General features: G+C 35.1%; 1 protein-coding gene across 1 annotated transcript in view; it reads left to right on the plus strand.

The window, feature by feature from the left end:
• Positions 1-12,670, plus strand: part of LOC306854581 (roundabout homolog 1-like) — a 285,946-nt gene that overhangs the window by 88,022 nt on the left and 185,254 nt on the right. The window contains exon 3 of the mRNA XM_079392718.1: positions 11,238-11,324. Within this exon, the coding sequence (XP_079248844.1) occupies positions 11,238-11,324 (87 nt within the window). The remainder of the gene's footprint in view (positions 1-11,237; positions 11,325-12,670) is intronic.

The following is a 12,670-nucleotide window of genomic DNA, read 5'->3' on the forward strand; positions in this document are numbered from 1 at the left end:
TCTGTCTTTCTTTCTTTCTTTCTTTCTTTCTTTCTTTCTTTCTTTCTTTCTTTCTTTCTTTCTTTCTTTCTTTCTGTCTGTCTGTCTTTCTTTCTTTCTTTCTTTCTTTCTTTCTTTCTTTCTTTCTTTCTTTCTTTCTTTCTTTCTGTCTTTCTTTCTTTCTTTCGCTCTGTCTTTCTGTCTTTCTTTCTTTCTTTCTCTCTGTCTTTCTTTCTTTCCTTCTTTCTTTCTGAAGAGTTGGCAGTAATGTTCAAATGCAGATCAGATCAGATCAGTTCCACAGTGTCAGGGCAGCTCTGGACACATTAGTGACGGCTGTTGACCATCAGGACACTCTTCTTTCATCTGTTGTCTTCAGTCATATGAAAGTAGCAAAAATGTTCCCAGTGTCATTTTTTATTTGCGTTTCAGCAGATTTAGCGTGCTAAAAAGACATAATGCATTATAGACCCCATCGCGACCATGACTGGTGCTTCCAGATTTTGTTTTGAGAGCTGTGTTTACTAAAAAATAGAAAGAAGCCAAGGGAAGGAGGGGAGGAATGTGAATTCTTCTCCTCAGCTCCATATGTTGGGTTCTGCAGATGGTACCAGAGTCGAGCTAGTCAGAATTCTGGGTACATAACAGCCACCAATAAATAGAAGTGTTGGTTGATTTGTTTGTTTGTTTATTTATTTATTTATTTACTGGCCACACACACACACACACACACACACACACACACACATACACATACACAAATGCTATTATGAAATATTAAAACAGAAAAAAAATGGATCACAAATTTTATTTTATTTATTTTATATTATTTAGTTTTTTTACATTTTTGAATTAGGATTAAATTTACATTTATCATTTACAGTTTTTAATTTTATTAAATAAATAAATAAAAATAAAGTATATTATTAAGACTGAATATATGTATATATGAAGAGTTTATTTCCAAAAACAGATAAGGCTGTTTTTTTTATTATGTTTTCATGTTTTTATTGTGTTTTATTGTATTAGTTAGCTGGGTTTTTTTTTTTTTTTAACCTAAACAAAATAACCCAACTGCAGTTTGATTGAGATTAATTGGACTGCTCAATGAAAAAACATGATTTCTGAGAATTGTTTTTGCAAATGAAATCTTTATATACATACATATGTATGCATGTATGTATTTTATTATGATGAAATGTATGTACATTTTTCATTAGTTTTCTTTTTTACAAATGAGTTCATTAGTTACATTTTCTTTATTAAAAATTGATTCCAGGTATAGCAAAATATTATTAAAAATACAATAATAATAGCTGCAAAAATATAGCTATAAAATATTTATAATTGAACCCAGTGACAGCTATGTAAACTGTACTGTAATCCATAAACACAATTTTACTGGAAAATGATGGAACGCAGATTTTTATTGCGATTTTTAAACCTATTCTAGCTTTTTCAAATGTAACTCAAATAATTTGTGGATTTCTGTAATTTCTGTTAGCCAGTGAGATTGTCCTCTGTGTGAATATGAGGTCTGTGGGTGAGTGGTGAATTACAGTAGAGCCCAAGTTAACATCTGTTTTGTGATGGCACCCTTACTCATACTGGAACAGTCAAGGACACATAATACTGTTTTTGTGTGAAACCAGGGATATGAAGAAGTGTGTTTTGTAATCATACACAAGTTAAAAGAGGTCTCCATAACCTGAAAGATCACATCACATCGTACTGCATCCTGCACGTCAGCTAAAACACTTGACAGCCGTGTCAAGAACATTAGAACACATTTTTTTTTCTAATGTTTTCTAATGAGATGTGTCTCATTCTGATGAAATATTTCAATTTCTTTTATGACCTGTAATTATGCTGTCACCAGTCAACAGTCCCTTCAGCAAAGACTCAAGTAAAAACAAGTTCAGGTTTGTTGATGTAATGGGCTTAAAGAGTGCGATGACAAAAGAGGCTTTTGAAAATACATCATTGTTTTTTTGCTGCAAGACAATAAGCTTACATTTTAAAGATTTTGCCGGAGTTTTGACAGATAATATGATGAGTGAAAAAGCACAATACTGCATAACTTTAATCCAGCCTGATGTGTCAACTTCATATTTCATTTTTAGGCTGCATTATAGACAGTAAAGTACAACCTCAGCAACATCAGGTTTATCCAGGAACTCCAAATCATTCATAACTCTTAGAAATGTGCTTTTAGGTCTATAATCACATCATGGGATAGTAAATACTCCTGAGTAGGGTGCAATTTCACAAAAGCTTCTCAAATTTCCATGGAATAGAATAGTGCTAATTTTTAAATATTTTGGCTTTCAGTTTTTATTGTGTTGCTAAAAAGCTATATACAATAATAATTTTGGATTTAGTGTTCATTATTTTTATTTTATTTTTCATTTTATTTATTTATTAGGAAATGGATGTACTTGTTTTTTTTCATTAAGTAACATTTTATTTATAGAAAAATGCCAGTATAAATATTTATTTTATTTTAATAAGCTTGCATTTTAAAGATTTTTCCACAGCTTCGACATAATATAAAGACTGAAAAAACACAACAGCGCATAACTTCAGTCCAGCCTGGCAGGTAAACGTTATATTTCATTTTTAAGCTGCATTGTGAACAGTAATGTACTAAGTTGCAGCTTCAGCAGCATCAGGTTTAAATATGAATTACAGATCATTTATAACTTTTATGAATGCACTTTAAGGTCTACAATAAATGAGGTCATCGTGGGATATTAAATACTTGTGAGCAAACCGCAATCCCACAAAAAAACTCCTTCAGAAGTTCTGCACATCACTCATATTTGTCTTTTGTCTAGTTTTATTGTGTCGCTGAAAGGTTATATGCAAATGTTGATGAAATTGTTCATCATAATTGATATCATTTATATAATTAGTTTTATAAATCACAATCTGGGCTTTCCTGATAGCCCACAAACGCCTTCCATCATCCACTGCCCGAGAGCATAAAGCATTTATGCAGTGTTGATATAAAGTGAATTCTTTACAAAGTAAATCTTTCAGTAGGAATTACGCCCACTCTATCCCACAGTCCCCTCAGGTTAAAGATGGCAATTCCATTTAACAGTCATTCACCTTCAGCCAAGATCTGTAAGCGAGGAGCTTGAGCTTTGAGATGTTATTTCTTGGTATGTCGATAAAACAGAGCAGCGTTTTAGGTGCTGTTTTGGGTCTTTTCTCAGGTTTAATTGCTCCAGGAGGGATGCAAATTGTGCTGTCGTTCTGTGGTGTCAGTGAAACGCGTATAGTTGCACATGTTTGTGCATGTAAGCGTGTATAAAAGTGTGAATGTTTGTTTGTGAGCCTGGAAAAGGCAGATAGGCTCTTGCTGTTTGTTCAGCTTGCCTGACTCTGGATCAGATGGCTGGTGAACTGTGACCAAAGCTTTCAGCTGAAAAATCACACTCTAATTATTCTTCAATTGTAAATGAACTGCCCAGATAGATCTCATTGTGAGTGAATAAGTGAAAGAATTTCAGTATTCATTCTGTTTTAATAACATGACCATTTGCAATTCATAATAGACTGTACAGGGGTAGTTTATAAAAAAAATCATTATATATATATATATATATTAGTGCTGTCAAACGATTAATCTCGATTAATCACATCCAAAATAAAAGTTTTTGTTTACATAATATATGTGTGCATACTGTGTATATTTATTATGTATATGAAGACACACACATACAGCATATATTTTGAAACTATATTTACATATATATTTATATTCATATAAATTGTATCATATATAAATATATAAACGTAACATTTTTCTTAAATATATATATATGTATGTGTGTATATGTATATATGTATTCATACCGAACCGTCACGGTACGGGCATCTCGGTTCGGTGCATGAGGCCTTACAACGAATACAAGCAATTAACCCTCAGTCCAGAAGGGTGTTTGATAACCGCCAGCAGAAGAACAGCAAATGCCATGAGTTGCGCATTTGAAAACAAAGCCCACTAGTGACCATGTGCTGATTCTGAATGCATCTCTCACATAGACTGACAAAGGAGTCTACTTTAAAGGCTTGTGCACTCAACTGTTTGTAAAATGGGGCTTTGTGCTCGTGTATCCTACCTCTCTCATTCGTCACAAATCCAAATATTCCATAATATTTCCATATTTGCGATGTAACGCATCTGAATGCTAAACTATTATTTATTATGTATTCCTTGTATGTATATATGTACTGCAGATTATATATATAATGTAATATAATATTTAGTATTACTACTGTACTACTCTCTGTCCAAAATAAATTAAAAGAGACCGAGCATAGTAGATTTGTTGTTTTTTTCCTGTTGTACCAAAATCGTATCGAACCGTGACCCCCGAACCGAGGTGCGTACTGAACCGTGACATCTGTGTACCGTGCCACCCCTAACACACACACACACACACACACACACACTCACTATTTTCTTCCACAAGAAACAAATTCTTGCACTCTTTCAATTAGAAAGCCCCTATAACATTTAATTAATCATCATCAAGTAGAGATTCTTTCAGAATGAAAGCTCCAGTCTTTTGCCCACAACAAAGTGTGGCGGTGGTGGAAGATGGATGCGATTCAGACATGAACATGCGGTGGATTAATGCCGCTTCAAAGCCTGGAGCTCTGGTGAATTACCAGAGGTTCTGTCACACTCTTAATAAATCTAGAAGAATCCCCCTGCTATTGTCATGTTGGCACTTTGCTAATGATGGCAGTGGCTGTAAGGCTGGAGGAAGCTCAGTGTTGAAAGGCTTTTTTTTAACAGACATTGTCTTTGAAAAACCATGACCTTGAAGGAATGTACCCTGGATCTCAGACTTCGTTTTCAGAATGAATGTCTTTGTATGAGTATTCTTTATGGAGCAAATAATTATTAAATAATTATTATTTTAATAATTTTGAAAGAAGAACCAAAGCTCACCAAGACTACATTTATTTGATCAAAAAATACAGTAAAAACAGTAATATTGCAAAATGTTATTGCAATTTAAAATAACAATTTTCTATTTGAATATATTTTAAAATGTAATTTATTCCTGTGATGCAACGCTGAATTTTCAGCATCATTACTCCAGTCTTCAGAAATCATTCTAATGCAGTGATTTGCTGCTCATGAACCATTTCTTTTTTTCTTTTTTTTTTTTTTGTAAAGATACAAACACTTGTGTGGCTTAATATTTTTGTGGAAATTCAGATTTTTTTTTTTGTGGCCAGGATAATTGATTAATAGAAAGTGTTCAAAAGAACTGTTTATTTGAAATAATTTGCAAAAGTGTAAAAAGTCTTTACAGTCGCAGTAACTCCTTTCTGAAAAACATTCATTTATTGAAAAAAAAAAGATCTGACCCCACATTTTTGAACAGCAGTACAGCAAAAATTAAATAAATAATATTGAAAGTTCACAAAGTTACACTTTTAAACTTCAAATGCACTTTAACTTCTACTCTTTGACCTTTTTGTCACCTTTTGTTTATATTACAGTAGGACAACAAAGGATGGCATTGGTTTGTATCAAAAACTTGATTTGAACTTGAACCGCCAACATGAGCACCAAGGCTCAATGTGTTATTTTGACTCCAAAATGGCTTCTAAGTACACAATTACCTTCAGAGAGCAAAAATGTCCTCATAAAATTGAAGAAGAGCTCAGAGTAAAACCTCGCAAAGCGTGTCCGTCAGATTGAAGGTGGCTTGTCCTTGTGGAGAGCTTCATCATTAATCATGGCTGTAACTCTGGGCTTTTATAATGCTGCATTCAGCAGCTGTGCCCTTTCACCACGGTCTTCAGGCCCTGAAGTGGCTTTCATTTACTCGCCACAGAAGAGCTTATTGTACCGAGCGCTTTAACCTCTGTAGCCTGAGCGATGCCCATCATGTGCTCTGTTTAGCTGCGTGAGACCTCGCCAGCTGTTCTGGCTTTCACAGGCCTGCCGCGATTTTGACGTAGATTGATAGGATTATTCCTAGAGCACTTGAACACGCTATGACCGCCATGACTCAGTGAGCCACAAGCATTCGCACCGGTGCTAATCAGATGTTCTTCTTGTAGAATTCCTGCCTGTTTTTGGACAGCGGTTGTTGGATGTGTTTCAGGTCAACTTGTCAGCAGATGATTGGACTTGTTTGTTTGGCGTTCCCATTCTTAGTTGAGTATGTGAACAAGCGCATGCATAATCATATATCCAACCACATCGCTCAAAATAAATGAGGTTGGGAAGCCCCTCAAAGCTAGTCTGTCTTTATTGATTTATTATCAGATGAACAATTTTAACTAATTGGTGAGTGAATGTTATTGATTTATGGAATTGAGTGCCATTAAACATTTGAATAATATACTTGGCTTTTACAACACTCAACTGGAAGACTGATTCAAGTGGATATTGCAGTTAAATTTGAATTACTTTATATTCAAATTAGTTTGATTTTAATTAATACTTTTTAAACTATTTACTGACATTTATGATATTCCATGGTTTAATTTTTTTTTTCATTTTTTATAATTTATTTGTAATTTTTTAATATAATTTTTTGTTCACATCTTATTGAGATTGGTTGTTGTTTGAATGATTATATAAGCACACATTGACATAATGCAGTTAAACATGGTTGGAATCAAGGAATCCAGTCATAAAAATTGAATTTATTATAAAATGCTGAATATCACGGTACCATTTCATTTGTGTAAAGATATCATCATATCATATACACACAGAAACTTAAAGGTCCTCATGGCAACCCGTCAAAACCAAAGTTTGGTTTAATTGAAATACACAAGACAGAATTTCTTTAAAAAAAGAATTGAAAAAAATAAATTAATAAGGCTAGCATAGAATTTGGTAAAAATAAAACAAAGCATGAGAAAAAATAAAACATTTCTAGGGTGCTAAAATTATTATTTTTGTTCATTTTAAAAAATTAATTTTAAATTTTATAAGTTTCATGATTTTAATTTAGGCATGCTGTTTGATTAATAACATTTCATTTACATCGTAGGAAATAAAAATCACAAATTAGATGTTTTTTATATCTCACATCTTTCTCATACCCCCCCCCCCCACACACACAAATAAAGATTTGTCATGATAGCACAGTTTGAAATCAAAAGAGATCTCAAAATGAACTCAAAGATCTATCATCAGTTTTCTGAGATTTCTTTAATATCTCAGTTGATTTTCTTGTACAAACATGAGAATAAGTGGAGAACAAATGGAAACCTCTTGCCTAAGGTTCCTGCCTTTAGTTTTTTCCCTCTTGAGAAAGCTTTGTTGTTTTTTGTACTCTTCGTCTCATTTCAAACTGTGATCCAATTTGCTAAAATAGCAAAGTTTGAAATTAAAAAAATTAAGATTGAACTCAAATCTTTACATTTTCATCAAGTTTATGCTTTTTTTATCATTAGTTGTACAGCTCTAAAATACACTGTTATTGTATGTCAATTGTTTCTATTTATATTTCTCCTAAGAAACATCTGAGAAATTTGAGACTTCCATCGGTGTTGAAACTTCACTAAAACTTAAGTAAGAATTACATTAAGTCCCATATAGGCTATAAAAGAGTAGTAAAATGTGGGCCAATACTAACAACCTCAAGAGCACTATAGATATGTCTATGGCCTTACATTTATTTAATATCTAGATGCCAGACGGTCTGGTTCTCCTAAGCTCTCTGAAACCGCCCTCTAATTTCCCATAACCATTTCTCCCCCGTTCCCTGTCTACGTCCCGTACAGAAGGAAAAGCTCTTCTGCAGTCTCTCATTATGATGCTTGGTTTCCTGCCCACTGTGTGGACCGCAGTGCCCTCATCTGCATAATCCCTCCCTTGGTACTTTTCAATAATACGGGAGCTGATCAGACCCACAGAGAACCGTGGACCGGCTGGAGCCCTGATGATATTTACTGATGGGCTGCTGTCTCAGAACTAGATCTGGTAGTGCTTTGCTACCAGCAGTGCTTTGCTAAGGCTAGCATCACTTTTATTGCTGCTTATACTTGAGATTAAAGATTTGAACAAATTCCTAACACTGGAACTTGAATGATAGTTATTGGTGATTCTTGCCCAATTTAAATGTAGATAAAAAAAAAAAATATATATATAAAATGAAAATATAAAATATATTTTTTGGGGCATATTTTATAGGTTTGAATTTAAATTATATACCTGTGACATTTAACAAAATTGAATTTTATAGACAAAATGTTTAGATAAATATTAAAATTTAAATGTTTATTTGCTAAATGTTTATGCCTTTTTAAACAACATCACATTCAAAATAGCGAAATTAAAATTTCAGAAATTCAAATTGTACATAAACTGCAGAGCATTTTTTTACACCTCTATATTTTATATTCTCTATTTATATTTTATTTTATGCATTTTATATTCTATATTTTTCTAGGCTTCAGAACTTCAAATTCAAATGTCTAAAGTTCAAAATTTCAGAAATTCAAATTGTACATAAACTACACATAAACTTTTTTTTTTATACCTGTATATTTTATATTCGATATTTATGTTTGTGTTATATTTATTATATATTAGACTTCAGAAAATAAAATTAAAATAGCATGAGAGAAACCAGATCTTTATATTTTTTATACATCTATATTTTTCTAGTTTCTTACGTGAATTGTTTGTTGACTTTGACCAATTAAAGCAAAAACAAATTGTTTTTAAAATTGTGGTCTCTTTTTGTTTTTTTCTCAGATTAGAGTAGTTTGCACCAGATATGCTGGCACAAGCAGCATATGATTATTGCTGCATGTATCAAGCAATATTATTAATTTAAGGTCTTAACACGTCATTTAAACAAGTCTTTAAGGTTTTTCAACATTCTGAATCTATTCATAATCAGAAGTAGTGTGTTCTCAGCGTGTGCCTCTTCCTCTTTCCTGCAGACCAGCAGCTGTGTCCATCCACACAATCGTTCAGCATAATCTTTGGTAATTTGCAGTCTGTTTGCACTGTTCACATATTTCTTTCTCTCTGTACGTATTCATTTGTGTCCAGCTAAGTTCATTCGTGTGACTTAATTAAACCCCTTTCATAAATCAGGGCTTTAAGCTGAACTAAAAATGAGAAATTGCTATAAAAAAGAGGTGTGTTAAAGTGTACTGATTAACACGGTAACTCATTTTCTTTATAATTCCTCTCCTGCCTTAAAAAATAATTAACAGACTGATGGCAGAATCAACATGGCCTTGATTTTTAAAGCCATTAAAATGAACGAATCCAATTGTTGCTGTTGTGTTTATGTGGGTTGTCTGGGTCCACTGTTATTGAGCTAGTACATCACCTTCTCCTTAAATCAATAAAGCCAGATAACGAGAAAGCAGGGTGTGTGTTTGAAAATGAAAGGACAGCCGGGGCTTTGGGGTGCATGGGGAACATCCTTCTAATGTGCCCATGTAGACGTGTCAGCTAGCCGCATAAGGTTTGGTTTAATTAGCCATCAGGGGAAGCAGAGCGTTTTGGATTGGTTTGGATTGGTGGATCAGGGCCATTTGAATCTGAGGGAGCACCAGGTTTTTGTTTGTGTGTCCTCCAGGGCATCTGGACACACCACCTGTTAATGAATCATGAATATTCTCTCCAAACCCACCATAAAAAACCATATTCTACAGTCGCCAGAACAGTTTTGGAGCTAAAATCTTCAAGGTTTCCTTGTCTACATTGATTCCCCATCGGGATATACAATATTTGTTCTTTTTTTATTTTTATAAATATGTTTGAGCTTTCTATTTTCCTAAATATTTGATGTATAGATGTTTAGCATATAGATTTGTGTGTAGTTGTTGTGTAGAATTTTGTGGATGTTGGTTTTTCCAGTTCCAGTTCAGCTTTAAATGTGTCTATGCTTGTAGAGCTGGTGTTCAAATCTTATTTATCGATTCATTCGCATTACAAATAACTTGGGTTTTGGGGTTTGAACAGAAAAGCCTGATGGTATGGTGAAGTCAATATGGTGTCTACACACAAACAGACAGACTCAAGTAAATGTGTGAGTGCTATGTGTTTGCATGCTTGATGTTAAATGTTCATGAACTGTCCTTTAACATTGCTAAAAGTGCAAAAATGTTGTATTTTGACTGCTTGAATGCTTCCAACACAGGCTAGCCAACAGTCTCGTGACGGTCACGACCTTGAGATCCTGTGAACGTACTCAGCGAGGTGTTTGTTGAGAATCTGCCATCTCAGCATATAGCAGGCTAAAAGTGTCATTTCATTAAATGCATCAACAGAAGTGCTAGTTAGTGTGGCCCAAGTCATAAAATAGGCATTTCAATTCTCCTGAAAATCATTCAAGCACTCAATTAAGACTTTGAAATGTTGAAGGATTAGCATTATTTGTTAGTGAGGTTTAGCGGCAGGGTGAACGAAACGACAGACCGCGTCTCACTTCCCCGAGCTCTAAGTGCTCTCCAATGACTTGCTTTTGTTTTGCCTGTCTGCCGTTTTATCTCCGTAAATTATGCCAATCTTCATTCACGGCCATGACGGTCTTGACAGGATGCTTCCCAGTCATCTGGCCCATTCTGACCCTCTTTATATTAAACAGGCCCCTTCACCTCCCCTCATCCCAAATTAACCCCCTGTCAGTGCCCAACAATGGAAGTGGGCATGGCTCCAGTCTGATTTATCCCACACTTCGCCATGATGGGGGGCATCTGCCACACCCCCTGCCCGGTCCTCCCTTTCTAAACCAGGCGTAGAAGAAGGCTGTCAGTCCATCTTCCAGAAAAGCAACATGCGCTGATTGGGGAATTAGTTTAGTCAATGACTGTATACAGATCTAAATAGGGTGTGTGTCAGTGACTTTGTGTGTTTTTGCAGTTGGGTCGTCCTAGTTCTGCCCATGCGCTGCAAGAGGGCACACATTGACATACACATAGACGTTCAGGGCTAACTGCACCTCTTTAGGCCTGTGAAGAGAAGGAAAACACCATATGTAGGACTTGCGCTCTTGGGATTTTCCAATGGATTAATGGCTAACAATTGAGTAACTCTATATATTTGTTTTGGGGAAGTTTGAAGTGCTTTCTTGACTTGATAATGCAGTTTGGAGGTTGCAATTGCAGACCTTTCAAAAGTCACTGTCTGCAGAGCCTAGTATTGCTCATCTGTTGGTATCAAGGATACTGGGGTGCTACCGTGTCGCCGTCGGCCCAATACTCTTTGCTCGAAGACTTAGAGTCTGTGTTACTTCCAACAGACACGGGGACTCAGGAGGGGACTAGCAATAGGGCCACAGAGGCCCCCACTGCAGAACACGATGACGACAACTCTCTGGGCTACACAGGTACTGCTTCTTATTTCTTACCTAAAGTACTGCTTTATATTTACCCTAGAAGGGCTTCTCTCAAATATCTTATTTAAATAACATGTTTGCTTTATTGTGGGTGTCGTTTCATCTCTTCCGTGAACTTTTTTTGTAAGATATTTATTGGTGCCTGGTGAGAACATGAAGTTTTAATGTAGATATGACCTGTTTCAGATCCAATCATTGCAGGTCCTTCTGTAGAGTCTCTTATTCCGCCTGACTTTGCATAACCTTAACCTTAAGTCTATTGGTGCATCTGTATTGAGCGAGGTTTTCCCATTCATAAACCGTTTATATTCTTTACAAATGTTGCTTAAGTTAAGCTGTGGAAATTGAACACCCTTTGCTATTTTCAGGAGATAAGCCTAGAACGTTCTGACGCTTGTGACATGAAGGAGCAGAGTCAGCCAGAACCTCAATTTCCAGATTAAATGCACTCAGATGAGATGAGTCAATCGGTGAGAGAAGATCCCTGACCCTTTTTGCTTAAGTGGAAATAGAGTTCACCTTCTAGGGGCCCGGGGGGCCAGAGCAGAGAGTCTCCTGCAGTGAGTGTGGTGTTATGTTTGGAGAAAGCTTGCTAACATTCTGACCTTCACTGAAGAAACAAGTCGATAAGTGAAAAGGCGGCTTTGGCTACGTGGGTGATCCAGTGGAAGATGAGAATAGCTGGTATAGAGCGTAGACAATGACACTACAGCCTCAAGAGAGAGGACAGAGATATAGCACAGATGATACTTATTGCCTTCCTGACTGTGTTTTAAAAAAGATACAGTTAGAGTATTGTTGTGGATATTTTTTTAATATCTTTTAGTTACACTTACACTTAATTAGTCTTTGCAATTCATAATGCAGTGTAGAGCTAGATAATTATAATGTTAAGTGCTGTCAGCAAACATAGCAAACTCTTCAGTTACTTTTAAAACATTTATAAACATTTACAGAGCTCTTTGTAGATATTACTGTAGCTCTGTATTAGAACCTGCCTTAGTTTCATGCTAACCAAGGCTGCATGTATTTGCTCAAACACAATGATATTGTGGAATATTATTGCAATTTTAAATGATAGACATGCACTTATTTTTTTTTTCTGTGACGGCAAAGCTGGATTTTCAGCATCATTCTGTCTTCAGCGTTACATTATCCTTCAGAAATCGTTCTAATATTATGATTTGGTGCAGCAACCTTTCTTATTATTATCAATGTTGAAAACAGTTGTGCTTAATATTTTTTTTCAGGATTCTTTGATGAATTGAAAGTTCAAAAACAGCTTTTTTAATGCATCCTTGGTGAATAAAAAGTTGCTTTCAAAAAGGAAAAAAAAG

Source organism: Barbus barbus, assembly GCF_936440315.1.
Source record: "Barbus barbus genome assembly, chromosome: 34".
In the NCBI taxonomy this organism is placed as follows: domain Eukaryota; kingdom Metazoa; phylum Chordata; class Actinopteri; order Cypriniformes; family Cyprinidae; genus Barbus; species Barbus barbus.